The sequence below is a fragment of the Chelonia mydas genome, chromosome 9 (genome assembly GCF_015237465.2).
Source record: "Chelonia mydas isolate rCheMyd1 chromosome 9, rCheMyd1.pri.v2, whole genome shotgun sequence".
NCBI lineage: Eukaryota > Metazoa > Chordata > Testudines > Cheloniidae > Chelonia > Chelonia mydas.
Genome location: NC_057855.1, coordinates 72647209 through 72668604, shown reverse-complemented (window position 1 = coordinate 72668604; position 21396 = coordinate 72647209). Strand labels below are relative to the sequence as shown.

At 40.0% G+C, this 21396-nt stretch overlaps 1 protein-coding gene and 1 long non-coding RNA gene across 2 annotated transcripts in view; one reads left to right on the top strand and one right to left on the bottom strand.

Annotated features, from left to right (window-relative positions):
* Positions 1 to 621, bottom strand: part of POF1B (POF1B actin binding protein) — a 47003-nt gene extending 46382 nt beyond the window's left edge. Inside the window, exon 1 of the mRNA XM_043521643.1 lies at positions 571 to 621. Coding sequence (XP_043377578.1) covers positions 571 to 603 — 33 coding nt within the window. The 5' untranslated portion in view covers positions 604 to 621. The remainder of the gene's footprint in view (positions 1 to 570) is intronic.
* Positions 58 to 2982, top strand: LOC122461574. The gene is made up of 3 exons (XR_006283531.1): positions 58 to 241; positions 797 to 866; positions 2663 to 2982. It is a non-coding gene; the product is annotated as an uncharacterized LOC122461574 (long non-coding RNA).
* Positions 2983 to 21396: the final 18414 nt, after the last annotated feature.

The following is a 21396-nucleotide window of genomic DNA, read 5'->3' as shown; positions in this document are numbered from 1 at the left end:
CTCCCCCCCCCCGCCACTGGGAGCGGCCCCGCTGCCTCCGCTGGCAGGCTGCCAGCTCGGCCTGGCGCGCGCGGGGGGGGGAGCAGCGCAGGCAGGTGCGCCGCGCCCCCACCGACTGCAGGCCAGCCGCGGGCAGAGCGACAGAGGCCTGGAGGGGAAGCCCCCCGCTCCCCACCCCCTTAGCGTTGTTCGCTCCAGAGGGGGGAAAGTAATGTCAGCCTTCAAAGGCGCTGGAAACAGGGTAGGGCTATCACCCATTCCCCTTCTGTTAAAACCAGACTGTACGATTGATGCCAGTATGATTGTCCTGTGTTTATCAGGGTGACAAGGAAGGAATTAGTATTAGATAATGAAAATAGGTGGAGTGAGGGAAAGCCTGAAATACATTAACATTACTTATAATAATTCATGGCCTAAACTAATTTCTGTTACAGGCACAGCTTACAAAGAGAGATGTTAGATAAACATAAAAATACTCTTGCTGGAAAATGCCAGGTAACTTTATTTCTTGGAATTCAAAATAGTAACACATGCACAAACCAGGGAGATTCAAAGCAGACCACAGCTTACCTTGGTCTGGCTGCTGCCTGGCCCAGATCTCATGCTTCACTAGGAAGACCCATAGGGGCAAGCAGGAACAGGAAATTTGAAGACCTTTGATCGTTTAAAGTAATAAATCACAATTTTAACACAACTTTCAAAACACCACAGTTTCTAATAGAGACAACCACCATATTTTCAAATAGGAGTTTATGTATATTTGTGCAGAATAATCCCTTTATATACTCATTTTCAGTTGTCATCAGCCTTGGTTTGACATTTCCTGCAGCTGTAATAAAGCAAAATGAATTAATTTCATTCCTGATGTGAGTGCACTTACACTTCCCCTTTGGTGTCTTAATGTGTTCCCAGGTTGGGTTGAAGGGACAGGGGAGTGTAATCTGCTACTTAGTCACAGCCAGTTAAATCACTCAAATTCTATGCCAAAAGTAAGGGGTTTGCAAAACTTTCTACTGCATTGCAGACCACTTCCCATTTGTAATCATAGGGACCACTTTCTCACCCATTCACATTAACAACCCTCTGGCTACTACAGCAATTGCTTATATAGAAAAGTGATATTAGGCAATCATTTTAATATATTTGTAGCTATTTTTAATACAGTTTGGGAGTTGGTGTCAAGGAGGAGAGGCAACATCATGTGACCAGGTTGCTCTTTAGGGACAGACCACCAGCAAGTTCTCTGTTGATTGTTTGGGAGGCAATAACCTAAAACTTCACTCCATAGGAAAGAATATATGTTCCACTGAATTTTTCAATCCAGAATACTTTCTTTGGTGCTCCCTTGTCACATTCAATAACCAAATGGCCCTGTCCCCTCTTCTTGCAAGTTAGTGCAAAGTATAGTAGCATTACTATGTAAAATATTGTATAAAATCTCAAACATATATGTATATGATATATGTATCATCCTCTGATGCTCCAGATTGGTGCACCGTCACCCTATAAGCTTACTAGTTGCTTTCGGGTCCCACAAGATAAAGGTTGTATTATTACTAGTACATACTGATGATGATTTTATTATTAATATTAATTGTAGCTAGGAATAGCTAAGAGAGGCTTCAGTCACATGAAAGAACAGTCAGACAAATTAAAATAACTGTTTAAGAGGCCTTTACCTCAGGAACCCTGGCTTACAAGCTCCTAAACTCAAAGTCCCCAAGCAATGTCTCTGAGCCTGGTCAAGCTAGTCTTCTGGAGCCTGAAAGAGAGATGAATGTTCTGATAGTAATCAATACAGCCAAGAGGAGAAAACAGAAGGAGCAAGGATTTAGCAGCTGGTGATTATCCCACAGGAAGCACTTGACAGAGCTAAGATTGAGTTATCCACAGAACTCCCATTCTTATTAACAGGAATTTTGTCTAACTTCCTTCTTAGTTACCGTATTAAGTGACCTTTTGCACTAGAGGTTATGTTTATTGTAGAAAACCATTTCTATTGTTTCTTTTGTTGGCTAATGGAGGAGGATGTTTTCCTTAGTTTCTCTAAAAGCTAAAAAAATGAGCAGCAGAAAACGATGTAGAAGGGCCTTCAACTCCAAAATCTACAGCAGAGTTCATCATTTGTGAGAAGATAATGGAAGAGATTTGGAGTTGTGGCACAATATCCAATCTGTACTCATAGGACTGATAAAAAATGTTAAGACAGCAATCACCATTTGAGTGCTACTGCCTCTAACAGTGGCCGCTCATAAGTGAAGCTATAGTCACTTTGCATTGCTACAGCCCTATGTCCCCATTTTCCACAGCCGGGCACTCTGCTGTTTTTCACATTAGCTAAACCAGTAAACAAATATGCCCCAATGTATTTAAAAAAGCAGCAATACATGTCAGATGCATAATTCTGAACTGTAATTCTTCAGTTATGATTAATAATGCTCTTTGTCAAAAGTGCAATTATAATTGCTGTTCTGCCTCTCCTGGCAGCTCCTTGCACCACCTCTTAGCTCAATTTAATGTATAAATAAGCAAAGCAGTGAGTCAGTACACCTGGAATTTTGCTTTCTTTCATCCCTGCATATGTAGTAAGTAGTATTTGTTCCTTTGATTCCAGACCATCATAAAATCTAGTCATTAACAACTATTTCTTGTTGTCTTTCAGATGTTGCCAGACATAAGGAGGTTGTTTAAAAAAAGATTTAGGGCCAAGTTCATTCCTAGTGTCCAGTCACTGACTCCCAATTGTTTTTCTGTTGAGGCATTTTACTGAACATTTCTCTGTGAATCCACAAAAATGTGAACCAGATATTGTGAAAGTAAGCTTGAGTATAAAATCAGATGCCTTCTAGAATGTTTACTTATAGAAGAATTGAATAGGACACACATCATATTGATATTCCTAATTTCCCATATATCTGAACTCTATAAAACCACCATTTGCGATAGTCCTGCCACTCTCAATAAAATAAAAATAAAACATTGGTTCACTTGCAGTATAACAAAATTAAGACTCTTTATTCCATATAATGAAAGAAGAGAAACGGTACTGCGAAAAACGGGATTTGCATATTTTGCATATCTTCACTAATATCCAAGCTGAGCATAAAGAACCTGGGTTAAGGTCTTTGCACATTTATTAATTAACATTGGTTAGTTAGCTATCCTTTAGCATTAAATAAAAAATCAACATATGAGGGTTATGTGAATCAAACAGTACACAATTTCTTCCCATCTCCCCCTCTTTTTCTCTTCTGTCTCGTTATTTTTCAGCAGGGTTTTGTCTCTTTTTGTGTTTATTATTATATATTGTCTGTTATGATGACTTAATAGCAAATAATAAACACCACAAGCATAGTAGCTAATGTGCATACATCATGCCTAGTGTTGGTTTCACCTTTCTCCTTTTGGGATGGGGATTCTGCAATCACAGATGAGGATATCATTTCTTGTTTGATTTATATGTTGATTCTTAATCCAATAAAAAGTGCGTGTTTGCAGGAGGTGGGAGGAAGGAATCCTTTACTATGTAACTGATGTAACCATTCAGTTTCTAACAGATTACAATACTGATTTCAGAGTTTTAGTAATTTTTAATGTTCTCAGAAGAAAATGCACCAGTTGGGGCTCAAATCAGAAAGGTACTGATCACCTTCTATCCTATGAGCACCCTCATCTCCTAATGTCAGTGAGACGTGACACACCTCACATATAACATGTGCAGTAAATACTCAGCATTTGAGGGCTGAATCCTAGATTTCTATGAAAAATTAAGTACCATTATTTACCAAACCTGATAAGAGCAATAAATACAGAACTTTATATTCCACATCTAGAAAACAGAACTTTATCTACCTTAAACCTTCAACATAAATTAAGTGGTAAACATGTTGCTGAGTCTTCCTTATTTTATGGTACATGAATGTCATTTGAATACATACCACTGTTTGTTATGCCACCTGGTTTTAATTTACAGGCCCAAGCTGTCCTAGGAAAACTCCTAATGAAAAAGGGCCTGCAAATATCTGGAACATAGTAGGGCAATTGTTAAGCTAAAAAGCCTGGCACACTTTGGGGGAGTTTTGTGCCACAGAACAGTATTATGCTTATTGTCACAATAAGACAATAAGAGAACAGGAAATGAGCTTAACTTCACAACAATAATTTGCTTTTCCCCTCCCAGACAGGTTGTTGGATGAGCAATTCACATATTGTTGTTAGAGTTAAGGAAGATGGAATCATTACATGTTTTGGCACAGATGCTGGTGCCATTGATTTCAAGAGGAACAACATCAAGCCTTTACAAATATTTTGTATACTTTTCTTTTAATTTATACATTACACAGGGAGGATTATGTCAAAGAAGCAGCTCTAGTGTCATTTTTTTTTAATTACTCTTGAAATCATTAGGCAAATATCTTTTACTATGATCCTTTTGAATGTACCTCAAACTTTAAAAGCTGGACAAAACTACCAGAATGACGTAAACAAACAAACATCTAAGGTGTTATTTTTATGTAATTTTGCTTTTTATTTTCCCAATAAGTGGAAAGAATGGCTTAAAATACTTATTTTACATGCTTCTCTGTACTGCTGCATTCACATGATTCAACACTACAAAATCAACATGGTCCTATATAACAGATAGTAGTCATTTAAAATCACAACAGTAGAATTAATGGGCCAGATCCTCCATTGATATAAATCAACTAATTTACAACATCTGAGGATCTGGCCCAATATATTAAACAGGTTATGGGTTATAGTAAGTATACATATATCTGTTATAAGAGTTATAGAAATGATTAATTTTCAAATAGTGCTTCCCACTTGGAGTTGCATCAACTTTGTTGTATTCCTTTATCTTGTATATCTAATGCTTTTTAAAAAAACAGCTTATGTAAGATCGTTTATGCAATTCTGTTTATCTTTAATGTTTCAGTCATTAATTTTATTGTACTGAATGTTTTTCCAGGGTATATACTTTTTCATTCTCATATTTAACTGTTAAAAGTAAACTAATATATTTTGACAAATAATGGAGACATTTTTGTAGTAAATTTTCAAAGATCAAAATTCACTCATTTTGTTTTATAATTCAACAAGAGTTAGGGGTAAATTCATTAAATTCTCTAATTAAAAATAAATCTTTGCCCTTTCCTACCATCTGGGGGTGAGGGGAAGAGCAAGCTCAGATTTAGGGTCAGCGGCTGATTGATGACACAAGAAACAAGGGACCAACTCTTGTTAGTCTATAGTTAAACCACAAAGAGACGGCAGAAGATGCAGTACTCATCATGATGAGCTGTCTAATCCTCCCACTTTAATACACATCTGTTTCATCAGCTGATTGAAATTAAGATCTACTGCAACAGAACACAGTTTTGGCATATGGGAGTTGCTTCAGCCAACACCCTTTAGCTGGGGAAGAACTTTATGCAAGATTAGCAACTTGACATCATAAACAACACAAAAAAAGAGGACCTGACATTTTGTTTATGAAAGTTCCTATCTGATGGAAGAATTTATGGCCTTGAAAAAGCCTTTAAGAAGTCTAGGTTTTTGTACCTTTTAAATTATCTTTGCAGCAGGGAATCTATCTCCATATGTGTTTGTGCATCACCTAGGACAATGAAGTCCTGATCCTAACTAGACTTTAAAATAATAAAATAATGATAGCGGATAATGTAGCATTCTCCCAGATCGAGTGACAGGTTCTGTATATGAAATCTGCAGAAAAGTCTCCTGTTTTTAACTATTTTCCCAGCCCCAAAATACTTTAGGCCTTTCAACTTGTTTTGAGTTTCAAAAAATCAGGTGTGCTGCTGCTTGCATAGTTTGCAGATGCAATTACCACAAGTTCACAGGCAAATTGGTATTTGCATGCACAGTGTAATTGCCTGCACAAAATTATTAACAGTAGTAGTACTACTTCTGTAGCACCAAGGGCCTCCAGTCAGGGCCCCATAAATGAGTTGGCTGCCCTCATGCCACCTTGTGACTGGAGTGCCTCTGCACTGCCCTGACCTTTATTCTGTCCTCCAGGCTCTTTTACAGATGCCACATGCTTGCTCATCCAATCACCACCCTTATTGGGGACTGGGTTTATTCAGACAAAATGAACTCAAAAGTCAGGCCATGTCTACACTACAAAATTAAGTCAACCTAACTTAGGTCAGCATACTGCCAGCACAGTAATTACTTCACTTGTGTGTGTCTACACTTTGCTCCTTGTGTTAGCCATGAGCATCCTCACCAGGAGCACTTGTATCAATTGTACTGTTAGTGTGGGGCATTGTGGGAAGGCTTCTGAAAGTCAGTAACAATCAACATAAGCAATGCAGTGTCTACACTGACAATGCATCAACCTAACTACATTGACCTTGACTCTATGCCATTCAGGGAGGTGGAGTTAAGTTGGTGTAGCAGGGCAGTTACATCGGCAGGAGCAAAATTGAAGCGTAGACACTTCCCAAGGTTGATGTAAGCTTCCTTGTGTTAACCTAACTCTGTAGCATAAACCAAGCCTAAAACTCAAAATTTCAAAAGTCTGTCCTGGGGCACGGCTCTGACCTCAGAGCCTGGGTGAGTGAAAGAGATTCTTCACAGGCTCCTTTTATCAGTCCTTCAGAGATGATCCACTCTGGGTTCAGCATGCAGCTGCCCTACTCAGAGCTGACTCCCTGACAGACTTCCCAGAGTCAGCCCTCTTCAAGAACTGCTTCTGCTGTCTTATAAGGTACCAGCTGCTTGATGTTCCCTCCTTGAACCAAGTGTCTCTGGTTAACTCATTTAGCAAACCTGCTCCAAGCTTCAAGACTTCTGTAGGTAGCTCCCTCACTCCCTCTGCTCTTTCATCATATGTCTACACTGCAATTAGAAGCCCATGGCTGGCCCATGCCAGCTGACTTGGGCTCACAGGGCTCAGGCTGTGGGGCTGTTTAATGGTAGTGCTGTCTTGGCTTGTGCTGGAGCCCAGGCTCTAGAACCGTAGGTAGGGAAGGTTGTCACAGAGCTTGGGCTAGAGCCCAAGCGGGAACATCTACACTACAGTTAAACAGCCCCACAGCCAGAGCCACACAAGTCTGAGTCATCAGGCATGGGCCAGTTGCAGGTATCTAATTGCAGTGTAGACATACCCTCTCACATACTGATTCTGCTCTGCGCAGGCCTCTCAGGGAACTCACTGTGTGGCTCGCCATCTTCGTTCATCCTGGACAGAAAGTGGTTCTTGCCGGGACTATGCTCTGTATGAAAGCAATAGTGCTTGAAGGCAAGGTACATTACAGGTAACCCAGACATTTGAATTTTTCATTGTCTGGAGCCATTGGAGCATTGCGTGGTAATTGACAAGAAGAAAGGAAGTCCCAAACAAATAATAGTGCAGGGCTTTCACCACCCACTGTATTTCTAGACACTCCTTCTGGAGGACCAAATACGAGGTTTCACAGTCTAGGAATTTCCTACTCATATTCAGAATAGGATGTTCTTGAATGTGGAATTACTGGGACAGTACCACCCCCAGGACCTGGTGTAGGGCATCCATTTGTAAAATAAATTCTTGTGAAAAATCAGGTACTGGCAGTACTGGTTTATTACAGAGAATCCTTTTAATGTCTTGGAATGCCTGGTCACATTGGAGAGATCAAGTGACCTGCCGAGGAGCTGCTTTGTTAACAAGTTTCAGAGTAACAGCCGTGTTAGTCTGTATTTGTAAAAAGAAAAGGAGTACTTGTGGCACCTTAGAGACTAACCAGTTTATTTGAGCATGAGCTTTCGTGAGCTACAGCTCACTTCATCGGATGCATAGCATATCGTGGAAACTGCAGAAGACATTATATACACACAGAGACCATGAAACAAAACCTGGGAGGAAGTTTTGTTTCATGGTCTCTGTGTGTATATAATGTCTTCTGCAGTTTCCACGATATGCTATGCATCCGATGAAGTGAGCTGTAGCTCACGAAAGCTCATGCTCAAATAAACTGGTTAGTCTCTAAGGTGCCACAAGTACTCCTTTTCTTTTTGTTAACAAGATCTGTAAGGGAAGCCACTAGAGATGTAAACTTGGGTACAAAATCACCAATACCACCTCGCCAGCCCCAGAAGTGCCCAAACTTGCTTTTTTGTTTTCAGAATGGATGTGTTGGCTAGGGTTGCACTTTGACGGCAAACAGTTGCACTTTATCGTTTCCCAAAAGATACCTTAAGTATGTGTTAGCTTACTTCACTAATGTGCATTTCTTTGGGTTTGTTGTTAAATTGGCATCCTGTAGGGCCTAAAGGACTGTGACTAAGTCCCTGAGGTGGGTTGGCCAATCCCAACTATAGCCTACCATGTCTTCCAGGCAGGCCACTGCGTAGGACTGATGTGGCTGCAACCTGGTCCATTAGTCTTTGAAAGATGGCTGGGGCTCCATGTAAACAAGAGGGCATATTAATAAACTGAAAAAGGCTATGCGGGACAAGAAGGCTGTCTTAGCCTAGGGATCAGAGGAGAGCAGATTTGACAATAGCCCTTAGTTAAGTCTAATGCAGAGATGTGTTGGCCTTAGCTGAGCTGATCAAACAGGTCATTAACTCGGGACATCTGGTAGGCACTGAAGTTAGTTTGCACTGATTTGGTGGAAGTCTATGCAGAACTGAATAGTCCCCTTCGGTTCAGGGATGAGGACCTCTGGACTACACCAGGGACTTCTCAATCCTGCAATCATGCCGAGTTTTAACATCTTCTCCTGCGTGAACTGGGACTTCAGCCCCTCCAGGATTGGATAGATCTTTTAACTGGACTTGGTTCTAGGTTTTATATGAATTTGGTGGGTCACTAGGAAGGTTTGTCCTGGAAATGGGAAAAAATACATCCTGATATGCTCACACTAGGGTCTCTAATTGACCTCTCTGGCCTATTGAAGCCCCTCCCTAAGTGGGACCCCTTTCTCTCCTACCTCAACCAGTTCCAGGAGTAGGGTCCCAAATCTTTGTCTTCTCCTTCTGGATGGATAAAGTTTAGGCTTTAGCAGACTTACACAGTAGATCTGCCTTGTTCATCACTGCTCTGGGCAGTAAACACCATAATCAACTGGACCTACCCTCTGAACGACTTCATAGGGGCCCCGTCACTTGGCTAGACATTTTTCTCTGAGCTAGGAAGCAACAGGACAACTTGGTTACCCAGCTGGAATACCTTCATCCTAACTCCCTGATTATACAGCTAGGCCTGGCTCTATTGGGCCTGGAATAGGTTGGCCCAGACAAAGTGACCGAGACAATCCAGCCTCTCCCTCATTTGCAGGACTTATTGGAGGACATTCAATGAGTTGGTAGGCTAGGTGTCCCATGACACCTTGACCAGATTAAAATATCCTGGGGTTGTCTCCTGAGAAGTTCAAAAAAGGAGAAGCCAGTAGATGCCTACAGTACTTCTTGTACCGTAAATAAAAGGTACAGCACCAATTGATCCAGTCTCTGACTTCTGTCCTAACAAACTTTCACAGCATTGACTTAAGGGTTTTAATAAACCATTTGACTAGGCCATTGGTCTGAGGATGACAGACTGAGATCCAGAGTGGTCAAACCTTTAAGAGGGACCAGACCCATTGAAGCAGTTGGGACAAAGTTTGCGCCCGATCAGTGATCAGTTCTGAGGGGAGACCACGTGAGGATGGGCATGAAGGTGTTCCATAAGTAAACAGCCTCTGAGTGCTTTGTGGCATAGTCAACTGGTACTAAAATAAGTGTGGCCCCAAGCACTCTTCTCAAAGGGTCCTATGATGTCAGTCCCCACTCTTTCAAGCAGGGTTGTTATGAGGGGGAGAGAAATCAAGGGACCCCGGCCTTTGTCCTTTAGGGGCTACATTCTTGCAGTCTGAGCAGGACTGGCAAAAATCTGCTATTTCCCAAAACATTCCTAGCAAAAGGAATTGGGCCAGTAGACTCTCAAGGATCTTTGCCTTACCCCAATATCTGGCTATCAGGACAGAATGTGCTAGTCTCAACGGTTCTCGTCTAGCAGGCTTGGGAACGTGGAACTGGATTCTGACTCTTTCGCATAAGGTTGTTACTCCACCCAGTAAGTAATTTCATTGCATAACTCAAAATGGGGAAATTGTTGGGTGGAGTGTTCCAAGGTGACTTCCCCATAGATTACAGCTACCTGGTTGAAGCATTCCTGGAGGTCTGATCCTCATACTGATCAAAGATGTCATCTGGAGCAGGGTTTCTCAATCCGTGGGTTGAGACCCAAAAATGGGTCACCAGAATGTTTCAAAGGGTCACGTGGCAGTTCCTGTGGTTCCTGTCCCATGGGGCTGGCTGGGCTCACCTCCTTGCTCCAGGCACGGGAACCTCTGGGGTCCAAGCACCACTTAGGTTTGGCTCAGTCTTTTTGATGACAGCAGTCCAGATAGGCCAAATTTTGAGTGAGTGGCACTGCAACCCCGTGAGCCAGGTCACAACTCCACTCGCAAAGTTTGGTCCAATCAGGGAGGTAGAGCCAAATCTGAGCAGCACTGCAACCCCGGAGGTTGCAATGCTTGGAGCGGAGAGCCAAGCCCGGAGAGCCAAGCCCAAACAGCCCCATAGTACAGGAGCTGCCACTGTGGGGTGAGTGCTGTGCAGGACCCAACCCCTCCACCTCCAAACTATTTACTGGGTCGCAACAGGCCATAAACATTTACAAATGGGCCCGGAGCTCAAAAAGGTTGAGAACCATTGATCTGGAGGATAGTAGTCTGGGATCAGTAGGGTCTTTGCCTCACTTGTGGGAGGAGATTGATCAGAAGCCTTTTGAGAGGTCCTCTCCATGGAGTCCTCTTCTTGGGATGGACTCTCTTCTGACCCCATGGGGGCACCCCCAGCACAGGCCCAAAACAGACTCAGTCCTTGACAGTTGCCTTTTGAAAAAAATTCAAGCCTTTAAACAAATACATCAGTAGTAACAACACTGAGTCAGGTGTAACTAGTCAGTACAGGAACTTTCTGATTAAAACAGTTATTAAAAAAAAATCTCAAAATAGGGAAACAAATATAGTCCATATAAATACATTAAACAGGTTAATGTAACTATAATATGGACCATGATACCCAGACAAAACGGTTGCAATATAAACAGATATTTTAAAACAACTATGGTATACAGCAAACACTAGGATGTGATAGATAAATGAATGCTTTTTGTAAAATCTCTAGCCAAGACAAACCTCGGTGCCTAGAATTAGGCACCTAAATCCATGTATAAACCTATGGCCTGAACCAGCCCCTGCTGAGGTCAATGGAAAGAGTTCCTTTATTACTTTTTTGGAACAGAATGTTTGATTTTCAATTTCAAAATGACATTTCATTTCAATTTTTTAAAATGTATATTATGATGCAATATAAAATTAGGTCAAAATCAGAACGAAATATTCTGACCAACCTGAAATACTTTTTATCTAAAAATCTGCTTCACAGAAAACATTCAAATTTGTTTTCATGCCATTCCAGAACAGAGATTATTTTTTAAATCATTGAATTTCTCATGTGACAGAAAATCCGTTTCCTGCCCAGCTCTGCCTATTTACTATTCTTAGGTTTAGTTTGCTCTTACATTTTCTGTTGCTACATCTGTGACCTTTTATTTTGCCACTCTAAACATACCAGAATTCAAGAATGAATAATGGTCAAGACAAAACTAATCCCACACCAGGTTTGGTATAAAACTAGTCATTGCCTCTGGCCATTAATTTGTATCCATTGTTAAAGATACAGCTTTATGAGGTGGGTGGAAGGCTTAAAACCCAAATACTAGCATTCTATCTTGCTTCATTTTTTCCTCAGTATCTTGCCTTCAGCATGAGCTTATGAAAATAAAGATCAAAGGCAGGATGATTAATTACTGTAGTGACAATATGGATTAGAGATGTAAACACATGTGTATCACAGAAGAAAGAATCAAAGCATCCTCAAGAGAAAGGCAAGAATCTATTCTGCTATGATACCATGTACCCAAATGTCATAAATTTGTTTTGGTGTTACCACTCTGGGAAGAGCACTAAATTTCAGAATTTATAATAAATTTTACTGGATTATCAAACCTAGTCTGTCCCAATAACATTTCAGAAATTATGTGGAAGCCCTACATGTTATCAGAGGATTCACCACTCTGATAGTACTGTAAACCTGACCAAGAGACAATTTGCTAAATTGAAATGTCCTCAATCAGTTCTTGAATTCTATATACTCCCTTGTAGGTCACAGAATGAAATATGTCATACACAATAGCAATACTTATTTAAGACCATAAGTGCTTGCAACTTCCCTCAGATACCTTCTTTTAAATACCTAAATTCAATCTGCTGGTAAATGATGGTCTTAAAAAAATAATCACAAAGGCATAAAGGTTTACTTTTCTATAGAACATGATATTCTATTTCCCTTTGTTAGTCCTATTTCCAAACATATTCATTCCAGTTCCCCCTGCCTCCCCATATTCAGCTGTAGAATATGAACAAAACTCACAAAGCAGTTAAAGGTTATCAGTCATGACGTTTGCCATTGTCATTTCTATTCCCTCGTTTAAAAAAAACAAACTGGTTAGCAGATACATTACACATTTCCTGAAGTCACTGGTAATAATATTAAACTCTGTAAATACCCATCTAAAGGGGTCTTATGTGGCAAGAGATACTTATAGTTCTGGGATTGCAACCTGACCATAATGATGATCTAATGGATGTCTTATGTGCACAATACTAAAAATAAATAGTGTTGTTACTTAGGCCTGTATGAGCTGCTGCTTCTATGGCTATTTCAGATTCTACCCGACCTGCAGAGCTCCAAAATCCATTTTTTCCATATCAACAGAGATGCAGTTATTTATTTTAGATAGATAGATATTCTCTCTTCTACATTCGTTTGTTTAGCTACTCCTCTTTTAGCTTCAGTTTCCCTGCTCCTTCTCTGCTCTCAGGCCCATTTCTCCATATGACTATGTTCCTGCCTAATCTCTCTTTTACAAGTGTTGTATTTGTGTTTTATAATGTTCTCTGCATCCATTTACTGCTGCTCATTTTTTAGACTTTAGAAATTTTTGCTTCAGTTTGTGTTCCTTTTTGGTCACAGATTGCATTTTGTTTACAAATTAAACTGAACGGAATTTTTAAGGACAAGGTTTAGTTATGGGACTATTTGCTATGCATGGCACTTTTTGCATACAAAAGTGAAACTAAAATGACAACTGCAACCTGAAGGGAAAGTGATGTAATTTTCTCCCTTTCTTGCCCGAGTCTGCATCAGCGCCACATGCAGAACTCCTACTACAGTACACAGGGGCAGCTTCAGAATCAAGCTCTTAGTTTTATTAGCATGCACTACTTAATATGTCCTCTTGCTAAAGCCCATCACATAGAGCATTTTCATTCTGACTTTTCTAACAATGAGCCCCAAAATGGACCTTTATAAGAGATTTACAGCCTTTTCTCTCCACAACAGCAGGACATGTTACTGAGAAGGAACTGGCTAACACGCTGGCTGGTACGCCTGACCTCAAAGGTCTGCCAGTAAGAATGTGTAGCTAGCCCTATGCATCTAGCACACAAGCTGTTTCTTGCAGCTGACACTAGCTAGGATAGCAATACTGTATGCCCCACCACACATCCCCCAAACCATCTCCTGTGAACCCTGCCAATGTGTGAAAGATCAGAACTGAATTTCCCCCTAGACTATTCATAGAATATAAAACTAGATGGGACCATTATCATCATCTAGTCTAACATCCTGCATAACACAGGTCTTTGGACTTCCCTGAATTAATTCCAGTTTGAACTACAGCATATTTTTTTAGAAAAACATCCCATCTTGACTTAAAAATTCCCATTGAGGGAGAATCCACCACATCGCTTGGTAAACTGTTCCAAGGGTTAATTACCTTCACTGTAAAAAGTCTGCATCTTATTTCCAGTCTGAATTTATCTAGCTTCAATTTCCAGCCATTGGATCTTGCTATACATCTGCCTGCTAGAGCTAGACTGAAGAGCCAGTTATCAAATATTTGTTCCCCAAGTAGGTACTTATGCACTGTGACCCTGTCACCCCTTAATCATCTTCTTGTTAAACTAAACAGATTGAGCTCCTTGAATGCAACACTATAAGGAAAGTTTTCCCATCTTTTAATCAATCTTGTGGCTGTTCTCTGAACTCTCCCCAATTTATGAATGTATTTCTTGAATTGAGGACACCAGAACTGTACACAGTATTCCAGTAGCTGTTAAACTGGTGCCACATACAGAGGAAATATAACATCCCTAGTCCTACTTGATATTTCCCTGCTTATACATGGATGTCCAGGATGTCCAGGGAGACAGGCTGACACAAAGGCCAGGTCTACACTACAGACCTATATCAGTATAACTACATCGCTCAGGCATGTGAAAAATCCACATCCCTGAGCAACGTAGTTATACTGACCTATCCCCCCGTCTCGATAGCGTTATGTTGGCAGGTCAGCTTCTCCCGTTGACATAGCTACCACATCTCAGGGAGGTGGATTAACTATGCTGATGGGAGCAGTTCTCCTGTTGGCGTTGGAGTGACTTCACTAAAGCACTACAGCGGTAGGTGAAGTCAACAGAGTACACCCACTGTGGGAGAAATCTGAAGGAGCTGGGCCTTCCCAGATACAGGGAATGGTAAGCCTTAGGGAACGGCATGCACACATGTAGACTGGTTTATTGTTTTTAAGATTTGTTTTCTCTTAAATGCTTTGATTCTAACTAAATATTTTGTTTTAAGACGACTGTCTGGTTATTGGATACCACCGTCACAGCTTCCTGAGGGAACAGAGCTGCAGGGTCTGAGCCTAAGTCAGACCTGCGGCGATAACTACAGTTAGTACCAGGGGGAATGGGAGAATCATGATCCCACCCTAAAACAGGTGATGGCTTGAGACCTTAGGGGTGCGCTTGGAGAGACGAGGAGGGGTCCGAGGTGCAGTTAGCTGCAGTAACTAACTGACAGTGGGAAAACTCTGTTCTTAATTTACAACTTTGAAGCTAGGTTTTCAGAATGTTCCAGTACGTGTTTTATCAAATTGATGTGTGATCTTGTTTTTACTAACAGTTTGAAGAATTCAGTATTACAAATGTATCATGATAACCACTCACAGCATGTAATTAAGAGACTATAATTCTTCAAAGTTATAAAATTGAACATTAAAGAATTCACAAGAAAAAAGAAAGGAGTACTTGTGGCACCTTAGAGACTAACAAATAAGGTGCCACAAGTACTCCTTTTCTTTTTACGGATACAGACTAACACAGCTGCTACTCTGAAACCTGACAAGAAAAAGGGGAGCTGATGGGCTGAGGACTAAACTAAGGAGCATTCCCACCACATCTCCCATAGGTACTGCTGATCTCAACACAATAAGGTTCCACATTCTTTCAACTGCCTCTGTCCTGACTTAACAAATATGAACATAATTCTTCACACTATAAGCACTATAACAGCACTACAAGAACATCAGACAGCCTGTACTTCTCATACAAAAGGTCTTTAATCTGTGTAAGATTTGCTGGAAAATATCTGTACTCAAAAGAATACAAATTTTTAAACAAGCCTACATTTGATTAGTCCAAATTTTGCTTAGTGATGCAAGTTCCAAAGAATCTGGGCTTTTGACTACTTTCAGTTTCTTTTTCCCCACAGTTACAGACACAAATAGGTAATGCTCTCATTCAAATGTATCAGAATAAAACAGTTAAAGAGCTTCAGAAGCCTACTGTGTATAAGATAACACTTCTTGAAATGCACTTTCAGTACTCAAAGTGAAATTTGACTCTTGAATCTTACACACACAGAAGTTCACACACAGCTAATAAATAATAAATCTCTTGGACTTTATAAACAATCTAATTTGGTTAACCAATCCTAACTCCAACATGGAAACAAGGCAAACCCTGGTTTGACTGTTAATACCAATGTTCTGAACAGTGTTTAATCCAGTAAATAAATGGTAAGGAGTATTTCAACTGACTTCGTTAAGTTTTGGGTAAACCCATGTGAGCTTCTGTGCAACTTTTGGCTACAAATGTCTCAGAAGAAGGTCTGAGAGATGTCAGTATGGACAGCTAGTATTTGTTCATTACAATCAGGAGATCATTGACGAAGAAACCAGCACCGTCTCTGTACCATATACAGGTTTTAAACCAGATTGAAAAGGGTGATGTCCAAGGAAATCTAAAGACCCCAGATAATACCTGATGTGATTCACCAAAAAAGGACTGTCAGACAAGTTGATATTTGATGAGTTTATCAGTAAAAGAGAGAGGTTCCTGCTCATGAAATTATCAGTTTCTCTTTTGAGAGATGCTGGGTCTTTCTTCTTCTCAAGGGAAGCAGTGATGATCTTCAGCCATAAAGGGATTCATTCTAGAACTCTGCATGGAGATGCAAACCTATTTTGCAAACTAATCCTAGCAGCTGGACCAGGGTATGTCTCAGAGAATAAAAAAGCAGAGTGTCTGTAAAGCAGGAGCGAAGCTGGGGGGTGAAACAGGTCATTTTGCAAGGAAAAACAGTTGGAAGAGTCATTTTAGGAGAAAGCTAAAGTTACAGGGCTAGATCTCCAGTTGGTGTAAATTGGCATAGCTCCTTCGAAGTCGATGGAGCTATGCTGATTTACATCAGCTGAGAACCTGAGAAAACATATTTAAACTAAGGTTTAAACTAAGAATACTGGAAAAGTTTGTGTCTTTAAGAATAAAGGAACAAGTTAATAATGAAATGGACACAAACAGGATGTGTGTGCTCGTGCGCATGCATGTTTCCTGCATCAGTGGGACAAGGATTCCTCCCATTCCTACTAGTTATATTTTTCCTGCCATTGACACAATTCCCAGGTTGCATGTTGACGCTCCCCAAGCACCTCTGTGAGTGATACTTGCCAAATTTCTAATCAAAAAGATGTCACATTACCCCTCCCTATCACAGAAGAGCAACAACAGAAACAGCCCATTCTCTGAATGTGATCAAGAGTCTCCAAAAGTAGAATGAATGTTCTTCATAATGGGACACAACTCTGTATCAGAGTGGAGACAATAACCTAGATTATCAACACACAGAATAGCTGATGGAGGTCTTGTAGACATTACAGCAGAGAAGAAGAAAATTTTCTCCCCTTTCACCACAGAGATGACATACGAATCCACCAACTATTTATACTGCCATCAATCAGATTCATAATGCCATTTCCAGCATTCTAGCCTTCATTCATGTGCCTCATTTATCAGAGGTCAGCTGAATATCCAGATGACCTATGAGGATGGCACAGAGCAACCTTTCGTCCCCATAGTTGAAGACAAAACATGATCATGATGTTCCTCAAGCTAGTGTTAGATGGCCCATTGACTGTATAACATTAACATTTTTTCAGAGAGTTTTGAAATCCTAGTGGGGCCATCACCATCCAGGTTAAAGCATATGAGAATCAGGAAGCACATGACACAATCAACAATTGTGTTACTAAGAAGTTTTTCCAACTGTACGAGCAGGAGAAATGTAAACAGGAGTCACCAGCTCAAACTGGTTTCACAGAAACGCCACCCACTAAAGATTAAGGAATAATACTAATTTGCAATCATTATACAGACTAAGGGCCTAAACCTGATCTCAGGTATGTGATGCACGTTTCTTGATTTATATCTAGTAAACTGATTTCTCTACACCCACAAATTAGCTGAATTAACAATATAACAACACACTACTGCGCTGAAATTGAAAAGCAACTCATCTGCTGTAAGTCAGGACAATATTTGGACTGAGTAGGCCGTTTTGCATGTTGCAAACTTAACAGAATGTACTGGTATTTGTATTCCACAAAAGCTGTTCAGTAAACACAGAACAAAGACCTCTGATTTCACTGCTAATTCTGGAGTCTCAGACCTGAGATATACTCAAAAATCCTTAGCCACGAGAAAAAAAGAAAAAAAGCTTCCTCAGTTCAGCAAAAGGCTATGACAGTCTTCATGGGTGAGAAGCTAGAGCTCTGAGGGAGAAGCCCTAAAATTTACATTTGGAATTAAATAATTCAGGGGAAAATATACTTTAGCTCCTTAAAGTCAACAGTTTGTTTTTTTCTTTTAAAGAAGAGAGGTAGGACAGTTTTTGAGGCACAGGACTCGGAGTTAGGGCACCTGGGACTTGCTCCCTGCACTGTTACAAGGTTGCTGTGTGACCCCACAGGCAAGTTACTTAACCTCTTTCTGTGTCTATTTTCCCATATGTAAAATAAAGATCATATTTCTTCGTGTCATTGTTTGTAAAACACTTTGCAATTTGTGGACAGAAGGCACTAGAGAAATTCAAAGTATTATATTATTATTAAAACCCTCTTGGTTCTGTATGATTGCAGTGTCAGCCACTGTGTGCTATACCCAGAAACTGAATGGGAAACAAACCCAAACACAGAATAAAAATAGGTGGACTCAGATCATCCCTTTTGTCTTGATGGCTGGAGGGAATGAAAATTCAGAGCACCCTTACCCAAGGACAGGTGGAGGGGTGGGGGGGAAGAGGGAGTGCAGAAGAGATGTGCTGTCTCTTAACATTGTTTCCTGCTTCCGCTAGACCCCGCCGTTAGCCCCTCAGCTCTGCAGGACTTGGGATTCACATGTGGGAGACAGTATGTTGCTACTGTTGGCACATTGCCATTCCCACTCCCGTCCAACCAAATCCTAGGAGAATTCCTTGGCTAAGAGAGTCTTGAAGTTATTAATTTAGGTACCCTCATCTGTGATGCAGACTCCCCCACATGCATCTTTAGGGAGGTGCTGAGGTGTGTGGATTGGATGGATTGTTTAACTGAAGCCATGTTGCAACAGAAGCAAGGGTGACTTCAGAAGCACTGCATGCCCCAAACCTCTGCACAGATGGCCTTTGCTTCTAGAGGATCCTCAAGTAGAGCTGTGCAAAGAAGAGATATTTTGGTTTGCTGGCAATTCCGATTAATGTTTTAAAATCTATTTTGTGTCGAATGAAAACTGAAATTTGTCCAAATTCTTGGTGACTCAAAAAGTAAAGACAAATTCATTTGGGGTAAATGAAATGTTTTGTTCAATCCAAAGTAAAATTCTTGTGTTCGATTTTGAGCCTTTTAAAATTTTTTTGATTGTTTTAAAAATAAAATGAAAGGAAATTTTGAAACAAGTCATTTCAAACTGAAAAATTTAAACATTTCATTTTTTAAATATCAAAACAAAAAAGTTTCAATTTCCTTGGATTTTTTTTTTTAATAAAGATTGAAACAAGTTGGCAAAATCAGCACTAATTTACAAAATGTTTCTGTGGCACCACATCTGCATTTTTTGCTAAAAACAAACAAACAAAAACATCAAACAAAAAATTTTGCTCAGCTATCCCCCCAAGTTTGAAGTGAATCTCAGGAAAGCTGTGTGTCTGGTGGGCCAGATTTCTTGGTTGTTCTGTAGAGGAAATGCAGGGAATGATCCATAAACTGTAAGGGAAGCTAGTGGTGTTTCCTAGCTCCTACATGGGAAATTGGGCACTGGGCAGATTTTGCTTGCTCACTTTTTGCTCCCCTTTAACATGCTACATTCAAAGGGAAGCATTCAGACAAAACTTCTGTTTTAGAAATTTGCTCCAATTTCTTTTTTGATGGAGCACAGAGAAAGCGACTATGTTTGTATTCCACATTATATTCCCGTATCTCCTTCCCCGTGATGAGAAAACACAACAGCATTTTCTGGGTGTAACCCCCAATGTTCTGAGAAGCCTGGGTTTACTATTTTCCCTTTCTAACAGATGCTGCCTGGACTCTCCACAGGGCCAGCAGTATCCATGCATACCCTTCACTAAAGGAAAATCAAGCAAACAAAGTTGCCACCAACATGAGTCCTGTTTGAATCAGTTGCTTCATGTCTCCCAGGCACATAAAGGTGTGAAATGCAAGATACTTCCTTTACTTCCCCAAAGGCATAGGACTTTCTCCATGCTATGCAAAAGAGATTACAAATAATTAAAATTTACTGTTGGTTTCATTGCTATGCACTGCCATAATGAAGCTCATTCTCATGAAGTACAACAGACTAGCTTATTCCTCTGGCCTTGGAAGTATCCCTGCATTTAAAATGAAGAGTAAGAAAAGAAAACTATCAAGAGCTTTTCTGGAAATATCCTGGAAGAAAGTCTTCCTTATGAAAACATAAGAAGAAGAGGGAAAATAGATAGATAGCAGTTTTGCTGACTGAGTGAGAGGGACAGGGAAAGAGTTTCAGAACTCCTGTTTCACGTTCACACCCATACAGCTATAGTAAGATTTCTCTCTTGCTCTCACACCCATCTCTTACAGGTGGTTTAACAGTAATGAACGAGAACAGTGTTGCTGCGGCACCAGTTAGTCTTACCATTTCTTATCCAAGAAGAATAATTAGACACCTTTATGGATATTTAAAACAAAGCCTTTTCCTGCACCTATTGAAATCAGTACGAGCAAGAGCAAGCCTGTGCTCTGTGAAACTCCATATAGTTTATAACAAAATACATCTTTATTACTAATGCTTATATTTAATGCAGTGCTAACCATGCTATGGCCCACATAACATTTGTCAGCCTGATCTAACTGGTGGGCGGTATACATTTACTGAAAGAGGAATGCTTTTAAAGATAAATCTTAAGAATATCATTATTATAGAACATAGAAGCCATCCCTCCAAAAGTAGTTGAGTCAGTAAAAACTTTACTCATGCAGTAATTAATAATTTGGCATCTTTATTATAATTTCAACATTTTATAGCTCTGCTTATGTTATTGGTATTACAAAATGAACAACAAAGTATAAAAGCTGTGGATCGCAATGTTCCTTTACGCTCGCTAAACACTACAAATTACAGCTTATGCTTTATGTTCTGGGCCTTATTTCTCTCATTTGGATCAATTTTCCATTACAGTCTTCTGAAATTATCTGGCTTTGTGGTAGCTCAATATAGGGACAAAATTTTAGCCAATAATAACGTAATTTTTAAAAAAGATCTTCATTCAGAAGTGGTCTTATCACTTCATGTTTTTTATTGCCTATAGCTGACTTGAAGTTACAATATAAGGGGAAAGTAAGTGAACCAAAAGAAGAAATAATAGTAAAGATAAGCACTTTATATAGAAAACAGAACAGTATAATATCTGCAAAATGAGAGAATAACTCAATATGTTGAAAACTGTGTTCAACTGAATAATTTAACCAAGATATTTTAATTTAATTTTGTAATTTCAATTTTATAGCCTAATGACACTGGAATATTAACCAAGTCAAATAATTACATTTCTCTTCTTGTTTCCCATGAAAGAATGTTCAATAGCAGGGTATCATGCTTCAAATGTTACTTTGGTATTAATGGTATTAATAAGTAATTA